Source organism: Tachyglossus aculeatus, chromosome X1 (genome assembly GCF_015852505.1).
Source record: "Tachyglossus aculeatus isolate mTacAcu1 chromosome X1, mTacAcu1.pri, whole genome shotgun sequence".
Classification (NCBI taxonomy): Eukaryota; Metazoa; Chordata; class Mammalia; order Monotremata; family Tachyglossidae; genus Tachyglossus; species Tachyglossus aculeatus.
The window spans coordinates 110,681,725-110,703,997 of NC_052101.1; the positions used below are offsets into that span (position 1 = coordinate 110,681,725).

A 22,273-nucleotide genomic window follows, 5' to 3' on the forward strand; every position below is an offset into this window, starting at 1 on the left:
GGGGCCGGAGGATCTGCCGGGGGGAGATGAGGCAGGAGAATGGTTTGGTGGAGCAATCACATCCTGGTTCAGACTCAGTCTGGACTTTATGCAGTTTAATGTGTTTGTGCCTGGGCAGGTCAGGGTAAACAGTGGAGAGAACCCTGCTACTCGATTTCATACATTTCCTTGCTTTATTAGAAATGTATTTGGCAGGGCTGTGTTGTGGCTGGAGTATTTGTTCATCTGAGATTCTCCTGCTCATACTCTCCAGCCTTCCTGGAGTCCTGGGTCAACCATTTCCGGGCCCGGGTGTGTGTCAACCCTAGGTGAAGCGGGTTCTATCTCTACCCCAACCCCCGGCACAGAACTGGGCTCTCAGTCCAGCTGCTCTTCATTCTCCATGGAGCACCCCGTTGGAGACTCAGAGCCCATCATCAGTGGCCCTCAGGCTTCTCCTCACCTGAAGTAACAATCCCACTTTCTTCAGATACCCCATTCCCAGACATTTCTCTATCATCACGGCTCCCTCCAGAGCCTTCTCCATGTATTCTCATCCCACTTCTCAGGTCAAACCTACTCAGTACTAGGGAGAAATTTGTTTCTTGCTCACTTTGGTGCCAAAAGAATATTGCTGGGTCCTGTTGATGGACTTTACGATGCTGGTAGCTGCCCTGCACCCTACCCTTAGCAAATGCCCCCGACTCCTTTCTTATGCCTTCTTATAAGTTTATTTTTGCTTGCTTTTTAAGCCCATCATGCTAGTTTTTGCAAGGCTCAGACCACTCCTTGCTCCCAGTCTTGTTTGTCTTCCTTGTGTCTGGAGTTCCCGTAAGAATGAGGGTTGTGGCGTCTGCAGGTGGTGGTCCAATGCATAGAGTAGTCTTCCCTCCACCCACCAACAATTACAGGAGTGAAGTCAGATCTCTTTCATAAATGGAGGGTGGGCCATCCATGCGGCCCAGGTCTCCATAAGAGGGAAGCTCCGGTCTGTGATGTGCCAGTGACTGGTCAGGGCAGTCTTCTTCCTCTCCCCCCACAGTATGAAAGTAAAGCCCATAATCACCTAGGAAACACTGGGAAAGACTGCAGGCTTTTGTACTCTAGTTCTCTTGATTGGAGAGGAAAGAATCTTGATAATTACCCTCTCCAAGTGGTGTTTTAGCTATTCATTTTAATGTTAATAATTTGAGCAATTAAATCTTCAAATGGCTCTTATTTTGGATTGTAATTTACTGTTGTTGTTTTTCTTCTATTGGTATCTCTTCCCTTACTTAGTGGGGTTAGGGTCCAGAGAATTGAGACCGTGTCTTGTATTTTTCTTGAGGGCAGAGATTATGCCTGCCTAACCTCTTATGCTGTTCTTTCCCAGGAGCTTACTACAGTGCTCTACACACAAGTGTTCAATAAATACCAGTGATTAAATACCAGGGCTTGGTATGAGGTAGGTACTCAACAATAACACTAATACAATGACGAAAATGGCTATGTTGTGATTTCTTCTTTTAAATCCCTTAGAAACCCTAGATGACAGGTAAACACCCCCCTCTTCTCTCTGCTCTGGCAGGAAACCCCACCTAATTAACCCCTTCAAGGTCCAGGCAGTAAACTTTTCCCCATCCCTGAATCCACTGTTAAACCTAGGCATTTCCCAGGTTTAAACACTGCAGGTTGAAATCTGTGTTAGGTGATATGAAGGAGTTCTAGTTGGTTGGGAGGGATTCTAGGCAAATGGAGCCATGGAACTCTGTTGGGAGGTTCTGGTCCACCTTGGCTGATCCATGCTGGATCATACCCCAAGCTCAACTTTCTCCAGCCCCACAGTCCTGAGGGCCAGCCCTTCTTCTGGAGCAATCCTAATATCCAGCAGTCTTCACCTCGCAGTCTTCACCTGTGATGGCCCTTGACTATTTAGGTTTTCAAAGACATCTGATCACTCCCAAGAGTGCTTTGCTTTGCTCCTGACCCTTTTTTTTTAAATTGTATTTTTTAAGTTCTTACTATTTGCCAGGCACTGTACTAAACCCTGGGGTAGATGCAAGGTTGACACAGTCCATGTCCCACATGGGGCTCACAGTCATAATTCCCATTTTACAGATGTGGTAAGTGAGGCATGGAGAAGTTCAATGACTTGCCCAAGGTCACAGGGCAGACAAGCGGCAGAGCTGGGACTAGAACTCAGGTCCTCTTGTCTCCCAGGCCCGTATTCTATCCACTAGGCCAAGCTGCTTCTCAAGATGAAAATCTGACATCCATGATCTCATCTGGGACACCAGCCATCTACTTCACTCAACTCAGGTGAATGGACCATTTTTTTAATGGTATCTGTTACGCACTTAATATGTGCCAGGGTCACTGTACTAAGCAGCATGGCTAAATGGAAAGAGCATAGGCTTGGGAGTCAGAGTTCATGGGTTCTAATCAAGGCTCCACAACTTGTCAGCTGTGTGACTTTAGGCAAGTCACTTAATTTCTCCGTGCCTCAGTTCCCTCATCTTTAAAATGGGGATTGACTGTGAGCCCCAAGTGGCACACCCTGATTACCTTGTATCACCCACAACACTTAGAACAGTGCTTGGCACATAGTAAGTACTTAACAAATACCATCATCATCATTACTGTAATAGATCCAAGTTAATCAGGTTGGACGCAGTTTATGTCCCACATGGCGCTCTCAGTTGATCCCCAATTTACAGGGAAGGCACAGGGAAGTGAAGTGACTTGCCCAATGTCACACAGCAGGCACGTAGTGGAGCTGGGATTAGAACCCAGGTCCTTCTGACTCCCAGGTCCATGCTCTAGCCACTAGGCAACACTACTTCTCAAGATCTCACCCAGGAATGGTCAGTCTTAGATTCTTGTCTTACTGGATGACTTAGAGGGAAAATTAGGGATGTTAGATGATACATCCCTAACCGTTAAGATGATATTAAGGAGAGTAACTTTTACTAGTCGGCCAGTGGTCCACTGTGTACATGGCCCACGAGCTACAGGATAGGTGATACCAGGAGGATAGTACATACGGCTTGCATCCAATGGTCTAAGAGAGACTGCTTGGTCATCTCAGGAACTAATTGTTCATTCTTGGAAGAGTCCTCCAGAGACCTACTCTTTTCATCACCCAAAGGAGTATCTTCCCCTTGAGGGTTCCCACATACCATCATCAGGGGTCACTAAGGATCTCTCAAATACGGTTCACACCTATGATCATTAAAAGATGGAGGAACTAGGACTGTATGCATCATTGGTCATTGGGGACGTTTGATAGGGCAGTTTGGTAGAATGGAGGGGACTAAAGCTAGACTCGAGGGGATCCAGGAGAGAATTGGAGTTGAGCAATTCGAGGCATCGAGTATAGATGACTCACTCTAGGAGTTTGGAAAGGAAGTGTAGGAGGGAGATAGGGCAATAACTGGGAGGAGCAGTGGGGTCAAGAGAGGGTTTTTTTTAGGATGGGGAGAATTGGGCATGTTTGAAGGCAGAGGGGAGGAGGCCGTTGGAGAGTGAGTGGTTGAGGATGGAAGTTGAGGGGAGGAAGGAAGGGGTGAGAGTTTTTATAAGATGCGAGGGAATGGAGTCCGAAGCACAGGTGGTGGGGGTGGCACTTGAGAGGAGGAAGGAGATCTCTTCTGAAGATACTACCAGAAAGTATGGGAAGGTAGAGGAGAAGGTTGAGAGTGGGGGGATGGAGAAGGGGGAGCGGTGACTTTGGGGAGCTCAGACCTGATGGTGTTAATTTTCCTAATGAAGTAGGTGGCCAGATCATTGGGGGTGAGGGATGGAGGACGGGGAGGAACAGGGGGCCTGAGGAGGAAGTTAAATGTCCAGAACATCTGACTTGGGTGATGGGCATGGGTGTCAATAAGGGAAGAAAAATTGTTTTGCCTGGTAGAGAAGAGGACAGTTTTAGGGCAGGAAAGGTTAAATTTAAAGTGAACAAGGTTGGCTTGGTGACCGTCACCAATTCTGGTGGTGAAACATCCTGGTTTGGGCAGGTTATTATTCGGCCTGGTAGGGACCAGAGAAGACTTGTTGGATTTTAGCCAAGAAACACCCAGAGCAATACCTGAAACTCAGAGAAGTCACCACCAGCATTACCCCCTTCAGATTGCATCCAGGATGATAGACAAAAACACTATGGAAACCCAGCCCAGGCATCATTTGTCACACTGTGGCCAGCAGATACCGCTAGAACAGAGTTCCCCGGGGTACCCAGTCTCTAAAACATTGGTCCCTGATTCCTGCTGCATGGCTCAAGCTGCTGACCTCCAACAACCTCTGGCCTTCCCTTTCCTTTCTCCATCCCTTGCGGCGTGGGCCACAGAAAAAGAAGCACTGCACACTATTGGTTTGTTTCGCTAACTCAGTTGTATTCTCACAAGGGTTCAGTACGGTACTCTGCACATAGTAAACACCCAATAAATACCATTGATGATGATGATAATAATAATGTGGACACAAGATCAGGTGAGCCAGGTGGCTTTTGTAGAAAAAAGATCATTGCGACCAGAACCATCCCACACTTGGAAGCCTTTCCCTTCTGAACAAATACCATCATCATCATCATTATTATTATCTATATATATTATTGTCTCTCTCCCCAACTAGATTTGTAAAGCCATTATGGGCAGGGGGTATTTCTGTCGTATTGCTGGGCTTTACTCTCCCAAGTGCTTAGTACAGTGCCCTGCACACAGTAAATGGTCAATAAATATTATTGGTTGATAGATTGGTGTAGGGTTGAAGTCTCCTGCATTTAGAGCCCCAGACTACAAGTCCCCGGGTGTTTTGTGACTTCAACTGAGCAGGCTGTGAGGGTGTTCCAACCTGAACATGGAAGGCTAGGCATTTCAAGTGACGAAGAGCAGCTGCTCACACACTGACTAGAGCACCCATCCCATGCATGTGGCTGTTGGTTTCTCTCCTAAATGTGGTCAGTAACATATAACAGAGAGGAAAAGCCTGTGGAAGATCGGGATGAGGACCCACACTCCAGTGGAAAGTTAATGGGGGTCTGCACCTCCCCCAGAGACATGCCCTTCTCCCAGCCCCCTCCCCATCCCCTGCTCGTCACCGGGACGATGAGGACACTGACCCCACTCTCAGGATGCCCCAATCCTGTGGCTTACCATCAAGGAGGTGGGTTGAGACATGCTTTAGGCCCAGTATCAGAGTAGCGTGAAGTCTGAAGTTCTCCTGTCAGGGGTGGGTAACAGGTGCGGGTGTTCCCATGGGCTGGCTCGGGGGGAACGTACCTTACCTGTGCAGGTTGTCTTGAGGTCAGTCAGGCAATGTCCTTTTCATACGCCGTCTAACTCCTCTGTACCTCGGGGAATGAGCCTTGTGGTGGGGAATTCCTCCTAGAACAATTGATGTGGCTGTGTGGGAAGAGGAATGCAAGAAATTCAGGGTCCTAGGCAGGAACGCTGCATCCTCACTCATGGTGGCAGTGCGGATGGGAAAGGGACTCATGGCAGGACTATTTGTAAGAGCCTCTGGGCCCTTGGGACTCACACTCCATGGCTCCCTGAGCTCCTTGTTATATGTGAATGAACACTCAGCTTCTGGTTTCTGCCCTGGCCCCTCCTGGTTCTACTGAGGGAGATATCTGGAGATGATAATGTAATCTTACTGGGGACAGTTTAGCATGGCTTAGTGGAAAGAGCATGGACTTAGTTGAAAGAGGTTGTGGGTTCTATTCCTGCCTCTGCTGCTTATCAGCTGTTCGACTTTGGGCAAGTTACTTAACGTCTGTTGTGCCTCAGTTGCCTCATCTGTAAAATGGAGATTAAGACTATGAGCCCCAAGTGGGACTACCTGATTTCCTTGTATGTCCCCTAGTGCTTAGAACAGTGCTTGACACATAGTAAGCACTTAACAAATATCATTATTCCTTTCTTGACTGTAAGCCTGCTGTGGGTGGGGATTCGTAAAGCACTTACTATGTGCGAAGCACTGTTCTAAGCGCTGGGAGATACAAGGTGATGAGGTTGTCCCACGTGGGGCTCACAGTCTTAATCCGCACTTTACAGATGAGGTAACTGGGGCACAGAGAAGTTAAGTGCCTTGCCCAGGGTCACACAGCTAAGTGGTGGAACCCAGATTTATTGCGGAATTGTACTCTCCAAGTGCTTAGTTCAGTGCTCTGCATACAGTAAGTGCACAATAAATAAGATTGAATGAATGAATGATTGAATGAATGAACCTTGTTTGGCTCCCCTGGACAGCGGTTCCTAAAGCTCAGTGATTATATTCCCCAAACTGACTTCTGAGAATCTCAGCACAGACCAAGGGACAGCCATAACCAGTCTCCTCACCCCTCTAAGACAGGAATCTACTCAGAATCCTTCACTGCACTACCACTATAACCTCTGCCCAGGAGAGAGTGAGCCTTGAGCGGCATTCTCATCTAGCAACCTGAGAAATGCCATTGCTGCTTCAGGACAATGGTGCCCAGGTCCCAGAATTTTTTCTCTGACAGTGTCTCCCTCCCCCTATCTCAGAAGCACACAGTGGGCTTTCCTTGGACATACCTTCTATCATCACTAGTGCTCCCTCCAATGACCTGCCATGAATGGATGCCTTCCTAATCCTTTCCTGAACCTTCCACTATCCCTCTTGTCTTATGCCTTTGATTCATTTCTATCCTATAGCGACACCACGGGCACATCTCTCCCAGAAGGCCCCGCTCTCCATCTGCAATCATTCTGGTAGTGTTTCCAGAGTTTTCTTTGTAAAATTCCCGAAGTGGTTTATCATTGCCGCCTTCTGCGCAGTAAACCCTAGTCTCCGCCCTTAACTCTCTCCTATGCCACTGCTGCCCAGCATGGGTGAGTTTTGACTTGTAGCAGATTGCCTTCCACTCACTAGCCACTGCCCAAAGTAGGAATGGAATGGATAGACCTGTGCTTGACACTCCCTCCCATAGCTGAGACTGATAGATTACTGGAAACTCTCCAGATGTGACACTGATGAGGGCCACTATCCCTCACCTTTCCATAAATCCATAACATCCATAAATTTCATAAAATCCCATTTGAACATGTTTGATTTCTGTCTGAAGTCCTTACATTTCCTTTAGTTTGGCTTTACATTCCCACCAGTGAGTGTCATTAAGTGTCCCCTCCTCCCAGTAGTGTGGGATTTGGTCAACAATGAATCTTTATTGCCGCTGTCTCCGCCCTTCTTGAACAATGGCACTTCAACCATAACCTGACTAAGTATTTATCTTTTTTGTCAATTTCCAGCCTTTTCCACTGTTTCCCCATTTAACAAATGTTAACTGATGGGTCTTTCAGATTTTCACTTTCTACAAATTCTGCAATTTGTAATCACACCTGCAATAATAATAATGATGATGGCATTATTAAGCATTTACTATGTGCCAAGCACTGTTCTAAGCCCTGGGGGGAAACAAGGTAATCAGGTTGTCCCACATAGGACTCACAGTCTTAATCCCCATTTTACAGATGAGGCAACTGAGGCACAGAGAAGGGAAGTGATTTGCCCAAAATCACATAGTTGACAAGTGGCGGATCTGGGATTAGAACGTATGATGTCTGACCCCCAAGCCCATCCTTTTTCCACTGAGCCATGCTGCTTCTATAGGCTGCGCCTTCCCAATTCCTATTATGGTTATTTCTTAATATAACTTACTGCAGCAAATATTTTAGGATCATGACTCTAATGTTTAGTTGTTAGGGATAAGAAAACACCATGGCATCATTTTTATAAAACATTTCTACCCTTTTCCATTTCCTTCACAGTTTAGATCAATGATAGGGATTTGTTTGAGAAATACCGTGTCTTTTATTTGTCCAAAAACATTTGCAAGAAGGGAGCTGAGTTCCTTTATTCCAATACAAGTGAAAATTCCACCTCTTAAGAAAACCAATCAACAATAATTGTGGTGTTTAATAAATGTTTATTACGTTCTAAACTCTGGGGTAGCTACAGGGTTACCCACACACCCACAATTATACATTCCTAATCCACGTTTTTTCACTAGACAATTGAACCCCAACTGATTCCAGTGCAGGACTGGGGATTCTGACCATGCCAGACCCCACTGCACCTGCAGAATTGCTACTGGGAAAGAGCAGAGAAATCTATGAATACATAGATGCCTCTAAGGAGTAGGTGAGGAATGTGCTAAGTAGACATTCAGAACAGAACCTGTGGGACACTGACAATCAGCAGATGAGAGGGGAAAGAGTTTCCAACAAACAAAACAAAGGGATTACAGTTTCTGGAAGAAGTCATATTTCCTACTGATGAATTTTCTCAGGGCCCCTTTCATGTCCTTGTTCCTCAGGCTGTAGATGAAAGGGTTCAGCATGGGGGTCACCACTGAGTACATCACAGATGCTATAGAGTCTTTCTTGGCCTTGTGGGTGGATCGGGGGCTGAAGTAGACCCAAGCGGAAGTGCCATAGAACAAGGAGACCACAGACAGATGAGAGCCACAGGTTGAGAAGGCTTTAAACCTTCCCCCGGTAGATGGGATTCTTAAAATAGTGGAGAAAATCTGATTGTAAGAGAACAGAAGGCCCGTGAGGGGACCTAGCCCTAACAGAGCTGCAAAAACAAAGAGCAATATTTCATTGATGAGTGGATCAGTGCAGGAAAGTTTTATGATCTGGATAGGTTCACAGAAGAAGTGATGGATTTTATTGTCTGCACAGAAGGATATTCGAAGCACCATTAAAGTATGTGTCAGAGCATGGAGACTGCTGGTAATCCAGGACCCAGCTACCATCAGGGCACAGAGCCGTGGGCCCATGATGGTGGTGTAGTGGAGTGGGTGGCATATAGCCACATAGCGGTCATAAGCCATTCCAGTGAGGAGAAAGTGGTCGAGACCTCCGAACAGAATGAAGAAATACATTTGCGCCAGGCACCCAGCGTAGGATATGGTTTTACTGTGGGTCTGAATGTTGACCAGCATCTTGGGGACTGTGGTGGACAGAAAACAGATGTCGGCCAGGGAGAGGTTGGTGAGGAAGAAGTACATGGGCGTGTGCAGGTGCGGGTCAGATCTGATGGCCAGGATGATGAGCAGGCTCCCCAGGACACCAAGCAGGTACATCCAGAGGAATAACATGAAGAGGAGCTGCCGCTGCTCTGCCCAGTCGGACAGTCCCAGGAGGAGGAATTCTGAGATGCCGGTTTGGTTTCCCCTGTCCATGCGGCCAGAGATTCTGCTGGGGGAGATGTGGCAGGAGAATGGGATGGAGAAGCAATCACATCCTGGTTCAGACTCTGTCTAGACTTTATGCAGTTCAATGTGTTATCGCCGCGGCAGGGCACGGAAAACAGTGGAGAAATCCCTGCTACTCGATTTCATAAATTTCCCTGCTTTATTGGAAATGTGGTTTGGAGGGCTGAGCTCTGGCTGGAGTATTTGTTCATCTGAGATTCTCCTGCTCACACTGTCCAGCCTTCCTGGGGTCCTGTGTCAACTATTTCCGGGCCTGGGTGTGTGTCAACACTAGATGAAGCGGGTTCTATTTCTGCCCCATCCCCAGGCACAGAATTGGGCTCTCGGTCCTGCTGCGCCTCATTCTCCATGGAACACCTCATCAGAGACTCGGAGCCCATCATCAGTGGCCCCTCAGGCTTCTCCTCACCTGAATCAACAATCCCAGTTTCTTCAGACACCCCATTCCCAGACATTTCTCCATCATCACCTCTCCCTCCGGAGCCTTCTCCATGGAATCTCATCCCACTTCTCAGGTCAACCCTACTCAGTACTAAGGAGAAAAATTGTGCCTTGCTCATTTTGGTGCCAAAAGAATATTGCTGGGTCCTGTTGATGGACTTTACAGTGCTCGCAGCTGCCCTGCACCCTACTCTTAGCAAATGCCCCCCAACTCCCTCCTTATGCCTTCTTATTAAGTTTATTTTGGCTTTCTTTTTAAGCCCAACATACTTGTTTCTGTCACGCTCAGTTCCAGCTCTTGCTCCCATTCTTGTTTGTCTTCCACATTTCTGGACTTCCCCTAGTAATGAGGGTTCTGGCATCTGCAGAGGGTGGTCCAATGGCTTGAGTAGTCTCCTCAAAACCCACTCAACAATTTGAGGAGTGAAGCCAGATCTCTATCAAGAGTGGAGGGTGGGCCACCCATGCGGCCAGGATCCCCATAACAGGGAAGCTCCGGTCTGTGATGAGCCGCTGGCTGGCCAGGTGAGTCTTCTTCCTCTCCCCCACAGGATGAAAATAAAGCCCATACCACCTAAGAAACACTGGGAAGGACTGCAGGCATTTGTACTCAAGTACTCTTGATTAGAGAGGAGAAAATCTTGATAATTCCCCCCGCCCCCAAGTGCTGTTTTAGCTATTTGTTAAATTTCGATAATTTGGGGACTTAAATCGTCAAATGGCTCTTATTCTGGATAGTAATTTACTGTTGTTCTTTTTCTCCTGTGAGTCTCTCTTCCCTTACCTAGTGGGGTCAGGGTCCAGAGAACTGGGACTGTGTCTTGTATTTTTCTTGAGGGCAGAGATTATGCCTGCTTACCCTCTTCTGCTGTGCTTTCCCAGTGGCTTAGTACAGCGCTTTACACACAAATGTTCAGTAGATACCAGTGATTAAATACCAAGGGTTAGTATGAGGTAAGTGCTCAACAATAACACTAATATAATTCTGAAAATGGCTGTCATGGTGTGATTGCTGCTTTTAAATCCTCTAGAAACCCTTGAGGATAGGTAAACATATCCCCCTCTTCTCTCTGCTCTAGGAAGAAAACCCACCTAATTAACTCCTCCAAGGTCCAGGCAGTAAACTCTCCCCCATCCCTGAATCCATTGTTAAGCCTAGGCATTTTCTGGGTTTAAATACTGCAGGTTGAAATCCGTGTCAGGGAGTATGAAGAAGTTCTAGTTGGCTCGGAGGGATTCTAGGTGATTCGAGCCATGAAACTGCTTTGGGAGGTTCTGGTCCAGCTTGGCTGATCCATGCTGATCATACCCCAAGCCCAACGTTCTCCAGCCCCTCAGTCCTGAGGGCCAGCCCTTCTTCTGGAGCAATCCTAGTATTCAGCAGTCTTCACCTGTGATGGCCAGTTGACCAGTTAGGTCTTCGAAGCCGTCCTGTCACTTCAAACCTTTCCCACCCCACTTCCCCTGCAAATCCTCACCTTGCTTTGCCCCTGACAATTTTTTAAAAAATGGTATTAAGTTCTTACTATTTTCCAGGTGCTGTACTGAGCCCTGGGGTAGATGCATGGCAATCACGTTGACACTTTCCATGTCCCACGTGGGGCTCACAGTCATAGTTCACATTTTACAGATGTGGTAAGTGTAGCACGGAGAAGTTCAATGATTTGCCCAAGGTCACAGGGTGGACAAGTGGCAGAGCTGGGACTAGAACCCAGGTCCTGTTTACTCCCAGGCCCAAGTTCTCTCCACTGGGCCAAGCTGCTTCTCAAGATAAAAATTTGTCATCCATGATCTCATCTGGAACACCAGCCATCTACTTCACTCAACCCAGGTGGATGGACCATTTTTATGGTTTTCTTTAAGCACTTATTATGTGCCAGACGCACTGTACTAAGCAGCGTGGCTCAATGGAAAGAGCACAGGCTTGGCTGTCAGAGGTCATGGGTTCTAATCATGGCTCTGCCACTTGCCAGCTGTGTGACTTTGGGAAAGTTCCATAACTTTTCCATGCCTCAGTTCCCTCATCTGTAAAATGGAGACTAAGACTGCGAGCTCCACGTGGTACAACCTCATTACCTTGTATCCCCCAGTGCTTAGAACAGTGCTTAGCACATAGTAAGCGCTTAACAAATACCATCATCATCATCGTCCCTGCAATAGATCCAAGTTAATCAGGTTGGACGCAGTCCATGTCCCACGCGGCACAGTCAGTCAATCCCCATTTTACAGGGAAGGCACAGGGAAGTGAAGTGACTTGGCCAATGTCACACAGCAGAAAAGTGGCAGGAGCTGGGAACAGAACCCTGTCCTTCTGACACCCAGGTACATGCTCTATCCACTAGACCACACTGCTTCTCAAGATCTCGCCCAGGAATGGTCGGTCTTAGATTCTTGTCTTACTGGATGACCTAGAGGGAAAATTAGGGATATTAGATGAGTTATCCCTAACCATTTATGTGATATTAAGGAGAGTAACTGTTACCAGTTGGCCAGTGGTCCATTGGGTATAGGGCCCACAAGCTGCAGGATAAGTGATACCAGAAAGATAGTGTATACAGCCTGCATCGGATGGTCTTGGACAGACTGCTTGGTCATCTTGGGAACTAATTGTTCGTTCTTGAAAGAGTCCTCCAGAGACCCACTCTTTGCATCACCCAAAGGAGGAACTTCCCTCTGAGGGTTCCCGCAGACTATCAGCAAGGCTAACTAAGGATCTCTCAAAAATGGTTCAAACCTATGATCATCACAAGAAGGAGGACCTAGGACTGGAGGCATCACCAGAAAATAGAAATTTCCTCTCCAGGATTCATTAAAAGGAGGGAAGGACTTCCTCTGTGTGCAGGGCACTAACTGGGAAGACTTTTGGAGGGGGTGCTTTAGAATATAAAAGGCACAACTAGTTGCTGCAAAAGTATGTATTTTTTGTATCTGTTTGTACCGGGATGGTGCCCCTTGTTATGTGGGATCCAGTGGGATGTTTTAATAAAGAGGACCTGTTATTCACTGAGATCTTGGGGTATAGTTTCTTCAGTAATGGCTATGGAATGAGAAAGACAGTCTCCTGTTCCCTGAAAGGGTCAGTGAAAATAGTAATGGTTCATTCATTCAGTCAGATTTATTGAGCGCTTACTGTTATGCAGAGCAATGTACTAAGCATTTGGAAAGTAAATTTGGCAATAGATAGAGAGAATCCCTACCCAACAACGGGCTCACAGCCTGAAAGCAGGAGACAGACAACAAAACAAAAAAAGTAGACAGGCATCAATGACATCAATATGGATAAATAGAACTACAGATAATATTTAGTATTATTATTATTAATAAAATAAATAAAGTTATAATTTTGTACAAATATAAACATGTGCTGTGGGGAGGGGAAGGGGGTAGAGCAGAGGGATGGAGTAGGGGTGGTGGGGAGGGGAGGAGGAGCAGAGGAAAAGGGGGGCTCAGTCTGGGAAGGCATCCTGGAGGAGGTGAGCTCACAGTAGGGCTTCGAAGAGGGGAAGAGTGCTAGTTTGATTAATTAATTAATTAATACTTAATAATGGCATTTGTTAAGCGCTTACTATGTGCGAAGCACTGTTCTAAGCGCTGAGCACTGTTCTAAGTGCTGTTGTATGTTTGATGCGAGTAGGGAGGTCATATCTCACTTTCAGAATGCCCCGATATTGTGGCTTTTAGACTCCTGTGGACCCAGTGGGGAAGGGGGCTGGGATGTACTTGTAGCCCCAATATTGGATCAGAGTGAAGGCTAAAGTTCTCCCATCGTGACTGGGAAGAGGCATGGGTGCTCTTCTGTGTTGGGACGGGGGGGTCGTTCCCTACCTGTGCAGGTCGTCTTGGGGTCAGTCGGGCAATGAAGGCTGTCTGCACCGTCCGCCTCCTTTGTTCCTTCGGATGACGGGCCTTGTGGTGGGGAACTCGTCCTGGAACAATCAGTGTAGCTGAGAGGGAAGCGGGATGGGGGGCTGTGGAGCTCCAAGCAGAAATGCTGCATCCTCAACCACAGGTGCAGTGGTGGTGTGAGTGGGGCTTACGGCAGGACTATTTGCAGGAGTCTCTGGTCCCTCAGGCCCCACAGTTTATGGCTCCCCCAGCTCCGTGTGAGAGAGACATAAACTCTCAGTGCCTGGTCTCCCTGCTGGGCTTTGCTTAGGGAGATGTCCCAGGAGATTTTCTGTTTTAAGTGGTATTTAAGTGCTTACCATGTGCCAGGCACTGTACTAAGTGTGGGGTAGATACAAGATAATCGGGATGGACACAATCCCCATCTCACAAGGGACTCACAATCCTAATCTCCATTTCATAGATGAGGTAAATGAGGCCCAGAAAAGTGAAGTGACTTGCCCGTGGCTACACAGCAGAGAAGTGGCAGAAGCAGGATTAGAACCCTGGTCTTCCAACTCCCAGGCCCATACTAGGTCCACCAGGCCATGCTGCTTCCCTAATAAGAATGGCATAGGTTATGTGCCAAGCATTGTACTAAGGGCTGGGGCAGATATAAGGTGATTAGGTCTCACGTAGGACTCACAGTCTCAGTAGGAGGGGGAACAGGTACTGAATCCCCATTTTATAGATAAGGACCTGAAGCACAGAAAAGTTGAGTGACTTGTCCAAAGTCACACAGCAGACAAGTAGTGAGCTGGGATAAGAGCCCAGTTTCTCTGACTCCCTTGTCCCTGATCTTTCCACTAGGCCACACTGCTTCTTTGGTCAACAGAATATTGTTGACCATAAAGGAGGATGGTAAACTCTCACTCGGAATGTGAGAGTTTGACCCTCTCCTACAAAAAACAAACAAAACCAAATTGTACACGACAAAAAGTATGCGAGGTTCGAGAGCTGGCTTAACTTTCTCAGAAAAATAAGCTTCAGGTGAATCAGCATGTCAGAGTCCTCGAGAGAAGACACTTTTCCTGTTGAATGCATTTCTCAGGGCCATTTTAATGTTCTTGTTCCTCAGGCTGTAGATGAAGGGATTCACAGTGGGGATAACCACTGTGTACAGCACAGACGCTATTGAGCCCTTACTGAATGTCTGGGTAGATGTTGGACAAAAGGAAGTCCCAAGAGAGGTGCTGTAGTATAAGGAGACCACGGACAGGTGAGAAGCACAAGTGCTGAAGGCTTTCCACCTACCCCCTGCAGATGGGATTCTCAATATGGTGGAGATGATGCGAATGTAAGAGAACAGAAGGCCGGTGATTGGACCTACCCCAATCACTACTACAGAGACAAACATGATTACTTCATTGATGCAAATGCCAGAACAGGAAGGCTTTAGGATCTGGTAAAGTTCACAGAAGAAGTGAAGAATTTCCCGATTGGTACAGAAGGATAAGCGAACCACCAATAGGGTGTGTGTCAGGGCATGGAGGGAATTGAAGATCCAGGATCCAGCAACAACCAGGGTACAGAGCTGTGGGCACATGATGGTGGTGTAGTGGAGGGGGTGACATATGGCCTCGTAACGGTCATATGCCATTCCAGTGCGGAGAAAATGGTCCAGACTTGTGAACAGAATGAAGAAGTGTATTTGTGCCAGGCAGCCAGTGTAGGATATGGATTTGTCGTGGTTCTGAATGTTAACCAGCATCTTGGGGACCGTGGTGGACAGGAAGCAGATGTCAGCCTGGGAGAGGTTGGTGAGGAAGAAGTACATGGGGGTGTGCAGGTGCGGGTCAGAGCTGACGGGCAGGACGATGAGCAGGCTCCCCAGAACCCCAAACAGGTACAACCAGAGGAACAACACGAAGAGGAGCTCCCACTGCTCTGCCAGGTTGGACAGTCCCAGGAGGGAGAATTCGGAGATGCCAGTTTGGTTTCCCCTCTCCATGGGGCTGGAGGATCTGCTGGGGGAGATGCGACAGGAGAATGGGATGGTGGAGCAATCACATCCTGGTTCAGACTCAGTCTAGGTTTTATGCAGTTTAATGTGTGTGTTCCGGGGCGGGGTAGCGTAAACAATGGAGAGACCCCTGCTGCTCAATTTCAGACATCTCCCCAGCTTTATTGGGAATGTGATTGGGAGGGCTGGGGTCTGGCTGGAGTATTTGTTCATCTGAGATTCTTCTGCTCACACTCTCCAGCCTTCCTGAGGTCCTGGGTCCACCCTTCCCAGGCCCGTGTGTGTCGGCACAAGGTGCAGCGGGTTCTATTTCTGCCCCACCCCCAGGCACAGTATTGGGCTCTCCTGGTCCGGCTACTCCTCATTCTCAGAAACTCGGAGCCCATCATCAGTGGCCCTTCAGGCTTCTCCTCACCGGATTGAACAATCCCAGTTTCTTCAGACACCCCCATTCCCTGACATTTCTCCATCATCACTACTCTCTCCTTAGCTTTCTCCATGGAATCTCATCCCAATTCTCAGGCCAAGCCTGTTCATTACTAAGGAGAAAAATTGTGCCTTGCTCATTTTGGTGCTAAGACAATATTTCTGGGTCCTGTTGATGGACTTTACGGTGCTGACAGCTGTTCTGCACCCTACCCTTAGGAAATGGCCCCCAACTCCTTCCTTATTCCTTCTTATAAGTTTATTTTTGCTTGCTTTTTAAGCCCATCACACTAGTTTTTGCAAGACTCAGCCCACTCCTCACTCCCAGTCTTGTTTGTCTTCCTCGTGTCTGTAGTTCCCAGAAGAATGAGGGTTGTGGCGTCTGTAGTGGGTGGTCCAATGGGTAGAGTAGTCTTCCCTCCTCCCACCAAGAATTACCGGAGTGAAGTCAGATCTCTTTCATCAGTGGAGGGTGGGCCATCCATGCGGCCGGGGTCTCCATAAGAGGGAAGCTCTGGTCTGTGATGTGCCAGTGGCTGGTCAGGGCAGTCTTCTTCCTCTCCCCCCACAGTTTGAAAGTACAGCCCATAACCATCTAGGAAACACTGGGAAAGACTGCAGGCTTTTCTACCCTAGTACTCTTGATTGGAGAGGAGAGCACCTTGATAATTATCCCCTCCAAGTGCTGTTTCAGCTATTCATTTTAATGTTAATAATTTGGGCAATTAAATCTTCAAATGGCTCTTATTTTGGATTGTAATTTACTGTTGTTGTTTTTCTTCTATTGGTCTCTCTTCCCTTACTTAGTGGGGTCAGGTTCCAGAGAATTGAGACTGTGTCTTGTATTTTTCTTGAGGGCAGAGATTATGCCTGCCTACCCTCTTCTGCTGTGCTTTCCCAGGAGCTTAGTACAGTACAGGAGCTTAGTATAGGAGCTTAGTACAGTGTTCTACACACAAGTGTTCAATAAATACCAGTGATTAAATACCAGGGCTTGGTATGAGGTAGGTACTCAACAATAACACAGGGGAAGCAGCGTGGCTCAGTGGAAAGAGCCCAGGCTTTGGAGTCTGAGGTCATCGGTTCAAATCCCGGCCCCGCCACTTGTCAGCTGTGTGACTTTGAGCAAGTCACTTCACTTCTCTGGGCCTCAGTTCCCTCATCTGTAAAATGGGGATTAAGACTGTGAGCCCCCCGTGGGACAACCTGATCACTTTGTAAACTCCCCAGCGCTTAGAACAGTGCTTTGCACATAGTAAGTGCTTAATAAATGCCATTATTATTAATAACACTAATACAATGACGAAATGGCTGTTATGATGTGATTGCTGCTTTTAAATCCTCTAGAACCCCTTGATGACAGGTAAGCATCCCCCCTCTTCTCCCTGCTCTAGGAGGAAACCCCACCTAATTAACCCCTTCAAGGTCCAGGCAGTAAACTGTTCCCCATTCCTGAATCCACTGTTAAGCCAAGGCATTTCCCAGGTTTAAACGCTGCAGGTTGAAATCTGTGTTCGGTGATATGAAGGAGTTCTAGTTGGTTGGGAGGGATTCTAGGAGATTGGAGCTATGGAACTCTGTTGGGAGGTTCTGGTCCACCTTGGCTGATCCATGCTGATCACACCCCGAGCTCAACTTTCTCCAACCCCGCAGTCCTGAGGGCCAGCCCTTCTTCTGGAGCAATTCTAATATCCAGCAGTCTTCACCTGTGATGGCCCTTGACCAGTTAGGACTTCAAAGACATCTGATCACTCCCAAGACCTGTCCTATCACATTTCCCCTGCAAATCCTCACCTTGCTTTGCCCCTGACTCTTTTTTTTAATTGTATTTTTTAAGTTCTTTCTATTTGCCAGGCACTGTACTGAGCCCTGGGGTAGATGCATGGCAATCAGGTTGACACTTTCCATGTCCCACGTGGGGCTCACAGTCATAATTCCCATTTTACAGATGAGGTAAGTGAGGCATGGAGAAGTTCAATGACTTGCCCAAGGTCACAGGGCAGACAAGTGGCAGAGCTGGGACTAGAACTCAGGTCCTACTGTCTCCCAGGCCTGTACTCTATCCACTAGGCCAAGCTGCTTCTCAAGATGAAAATCTTTCATCAGTGATCTCTTCTGGGACACCAGCCATCTACTTCACTCAACTCAGGTGAATGGACCATTTTTTTGATGGTATCTGTTACGCACTTAATATGTGCCAGGGGCACTGTACTAAGCAGCATGGCTAAATGGAAAGAGCATAGGCTTGGGAGCCAGAGTTCATGGGTTCTAATCAAGGCTCCACAACTTGTCAGCTGTGTAACTTTAGGCAAGTCACTTAACTTCTCAGTGCCTCAGTTCCCTCAACTTTAAAATGGAGATTAAGACTGTGAGCCCCACGTGGCACACCTTGATGACCTTGTCTCCCCCACAGCGCTTAGAGCAGTTCTTGGCACATAGTAAGTGCTTAACAAATACCATTATTATTATTATCATAATTATTATTATTATTAACAAATGCCATCATCATCATCACTGCAATAGATCCAAGTTAATTTTGTTGGATGCAGTCCATGTCCCACATGACACTCTCAGTCAATCCCCATTTTACAGGGAAGGCACAGACTAGTGAAGTGACTTGCCCAATGTCACACAGCAGACAAGTAGTGGAGCTGGGATTAGAACCCAGGCCCTTCTGACTGGCAGGCCCATGCTCTAGCCACTAGACCACACTGCTTCTCAAGATCTCACCCAGGAACGGTTGGTTTTAGATTCTTGTCTTACTGGATGACTTAGAGGGAAAATTAGGGATGTTAGATGATACATCCCTAACCGTTAAGATGATATTAAGGAGAGTAACTTTTACTAGTCGACCAGTGGTCCACTGTGTACATGGCCCATGAGCTACAGGATAGGTGATACCAGGAGGATAGTACATACAGCTTGCATCCAATGGTCTAGGACAGACTGCTTGGTCATCTCAGGAACTAATTGTTCATTCTTGGAAGAGTCCTCCAGAGACCTACTCTTTTCATCACCCAAAGGAGTATCTTCCCCTTGAGGGTTCCCACATACCATCATCAAGGGTTACTAAGGATCTCTCAAATACGGTTCACACCTATGATCATTAAAAGAAGGAGGAACTAGGACTGTATGCATCATTGGTCATTGGGGATGTTTGATAGGGCAGTTCAGTAGAACGGAGCTGACTGAAGCTAGACTCGAGGGGATCCAGGAGAGAATTGGAGTTGAGAAATTCGAGGCATCCATCGAGTATAGAAGACTCGCTCTAGGAGTTTGGAAAGGAAGGGTAGGAGGGAGATAGGGCAATAACTGGAAGGAGCATTGGGGTCAAGAGAGGGTTTTTTTTTAGGATAGGGGAGAATTGGGCATGTTTGAAGGCAGAGGGGAGGAAGCTGTTGGAGAGTGAGTGGTTGAGGATGGAAGTTGAGGGGAGGAAGGAAGGGGTGAGAGTTTTTATAGGATGAGAGGGAATGGGGTCAGAAGCACAGGTGGCAGGGGTGGCACTTGAGAGGAAGAAGGAGATTTCCTCTGAAAATACTGCCAGAAAGTATGGGAAGGTAGAGGAGAAGGTTGAGAGTGGGGGGATGGAGAAGGGGGAGCGGTGACTTTGGGGAGCTCAGACCTGATGGTGTTAATTTTCCTAATGAAGTAGGTGGCCAGATCATTGGGGGTGAGGGATGGAGGACGGGGAGGAACAGGGGGCCTGAGGAGGGAGTTAAATGTCCAGAACAGCCGACGTGGGTGATGGGCATGGGTGTCAATAAGGGAAGAAAAATTGTTTTGCCTGGCAGAGGAGAGGGCAGTTTTAGGGCAGGAAAGGTTAAATTTAAAGTGAACAAGGTTGCCTTGGTGACCATCACCAATTCTGGTGGTGAAACATCCTGGTTTGGGCAGGTTATTATTAGGCCTGGTAGGGACCAGGGGAGACCTGTTGGATTTTAGCCAAGAAACTCCCAGGGCAATACCTGAAACTCGGAGAAGTCACCACCAGCATTACCCCCTTCAGATGGCATCCAGGATGATAGACAAAAACACTATGGAAACCCAGCCGAGGCATTATTTGTCACACTGTGGCCAGCAGAGTCAGCTAGAACAGAGCTCCCCTGGGTACCCAGTCTCTGACACACTGGTCCCTGATTCCTGCTGCATGGCTCAAGCTGCTGACCTCTAACGACCTCTGGCCCTCCCTGTCCTTTCTCCATCCCTTGCAGAAGAAGAAGCACTACACACTATTGGTTTGTTTTGCTAACTCCGTTGTATTGTATTCTCACAAGGGTTCTGTACAGTATTTTGCATATAGTAAACACTCAATAAATAGCATTGATGATGATAATGATAATGTGGACAGAAGATCAGGTGAGCCAGGTGGCTTTTGTAGAAAAATGGTCATTGTGACCGGAACCATCCCACACTTGGAAGCCTTTCCCTTCTCTGTCAGTGATCTGAAAGCAAGGGTGGCCAGAATGTGTATCTTAGAACAGTGCTTTGCACATAGTAAGCGCTGAACAAACATCATCATCATCATCATCATCATAATTATCTATTTATATTATTGTCTGTCTCCCCAACTAGATTGTAAGGTCATTGTGGACAGGGAGTATTTCTGTCATATTGCTGGGCTTTACTCTCCCAAGTGCTTAGTACAGTGCTTGTCACACAGTAAGCGGTTAATAAATATGATTGGTTGATAGATTGGTGTAGGGGTGAAGTTCCCTGCATATAGGACCCCAGACTACCTGTCCCCGCATGTTCTGTGACTTCAACTAAGCCTGCTCGGAGGGTGTTCCAACCTGAACATGGAAGGCTAGGCATTTCAAGTGAAGAAGAGCAGCTGCTCACACCCAGACTAGAGCACCCAGCCCATGCATGTGGCTGTTAGTTTCTCTCCTAAATGTGGTCAGTAACATATAACAGAGAAGAAGAGCCTTTGGAGGATCGGGATGAGGACCCACACTCCAGTGGAAAGTTAATGGGGGTCTGCACCTCCCCCAGACACGTGCCCTTCTCCCAGCCCCCTCCCCAGCCCCTGGCCGTCTGGGACGGGGGTCCACTTCCCACTTCCCACCCGGCAGACCTGGCCACTGTTGCCATCACCGGGATGATGAGGCCACTGACCCCACTCTCAGGATGCCCCAATCCTGTGGCTTACCATCAGGGAGGTGGGTTGAGACATGCTTTAGTCCCAGTATCAGAGTAGCGTGAAGGCTGAAGTTCTCCCATCAGGGGTGGGTAACAGGTGCGGGTGTTCCCATGGGCTGGCTCGGGGGGAACGTACCTTACCTGTGCAGGTTGTCTTGAGGTCGGTCGGGCAATGTACTTTTCATACGCCATCTAACTCCTCTGTACCTCGGGGGATGAGCCCTGTGGTGGGGAATTCCTCCTAGAACAATTGATGTGGCTGTGTGGGAAGAGGAATGCAAGAAATTCAGGGTCCCAGGCAGGAACGCTGCATCCTCACTCATGGTGGCAGTGTGGATGGGAAAGGGACTCATGGCAGGACTATTTGCAAGAGCCTCTGGGCCCTTGGGACTCACACTCCATGGCTCCTTGTTAGATGTGAATGAACACTCAGCTTCTGGTTTCTGTCCTGGCCCCTCCTGGTTCTGCTGAGGGAGATAACTGGAGATGATAATGTAATCATACTGGGGAGAGTTTAGCATGGCTTAGTGGAAAGAGCACGAACTTAGTGGAAAGAGGTCGTGGGTTCTATTCCCGCCTCTGCCGCTTATCAGCTGTGCGACTTTGGGCAAGTTACTTAACGTCTGTTGTGCCTCAGTTGCCTCATCTGTAAAATGGAGATTAAGACTGTGAGCCCCAAGTGGGACTTCCTGATTACCTTGTATCTGCCCTAGTGTTTAGAACAGTGCTTGGCACATAGTAAGCACTTAACAAATATCATTATTCCTTCTTGACTGTAAATCTGCTGTGGGTGGGGATTTTTCTTTTATGGTATTTGTAAAGCACTTACTATGTGCGAAGCACTGTTTTAAGCGCTGGGGGATACAAGGTGATGAGGTTGTCCCACGTGGGGCTCACAGTCTTAATCCCCATTTTACGGATGAGGTAACTGAGGCACAGAGAAGTTAAGTGGCTTGCCCAGGGTCACACAGCTAAGTGGTGGAACCCAGATTTATTGCGGAATTGTACTCTCCAAGCGCTTAGTTCAGTGCTCTGCATACAGTAAGTGCTCAATAAATAAGATTGAATGAATGAATGAATGAACCTTCTGGGCTCCCCTGGACAGCCGTCCCTGAAGCTCAGTGATTATATTCCCCAAGCCGACTCCTGAGAATCTCTCAGCACAGACCAAGGGACAACCATAACCAGTCTCCTCACCCCTCTAAGGCAGGAATCTA

General features: G+C 47.6%; 1 protein-coding gene across 1 annotated transcript; it reads right to left on the minus strand.

Moving 5' to 3' along the window:
• Positions 1–8,218: 8,218 nt before the first annotated feature.
• Positions 8,219–15,476, minus strand: LOC119949905 (olfactory receptor 1G1-like). Its single transcript, XM_038771759.1, has 3 exons — positions 14,979–15,476; positions 8,716–9,166; positions 8,219–8,430 (listed from the first exon to the last, which is right to left on the minus strand). The coding sequence occupies exons 1-3, from the start codon at positions 15,474–15,476 to the stop codon at positions 8,219–8,221; spliced, it is 1,161 nt and encodes a 386-aa protein (XP_038627687.1).
• Between the last annotated feature and the right edge of the window lie 6,797 nt (positions 15,477–22,273).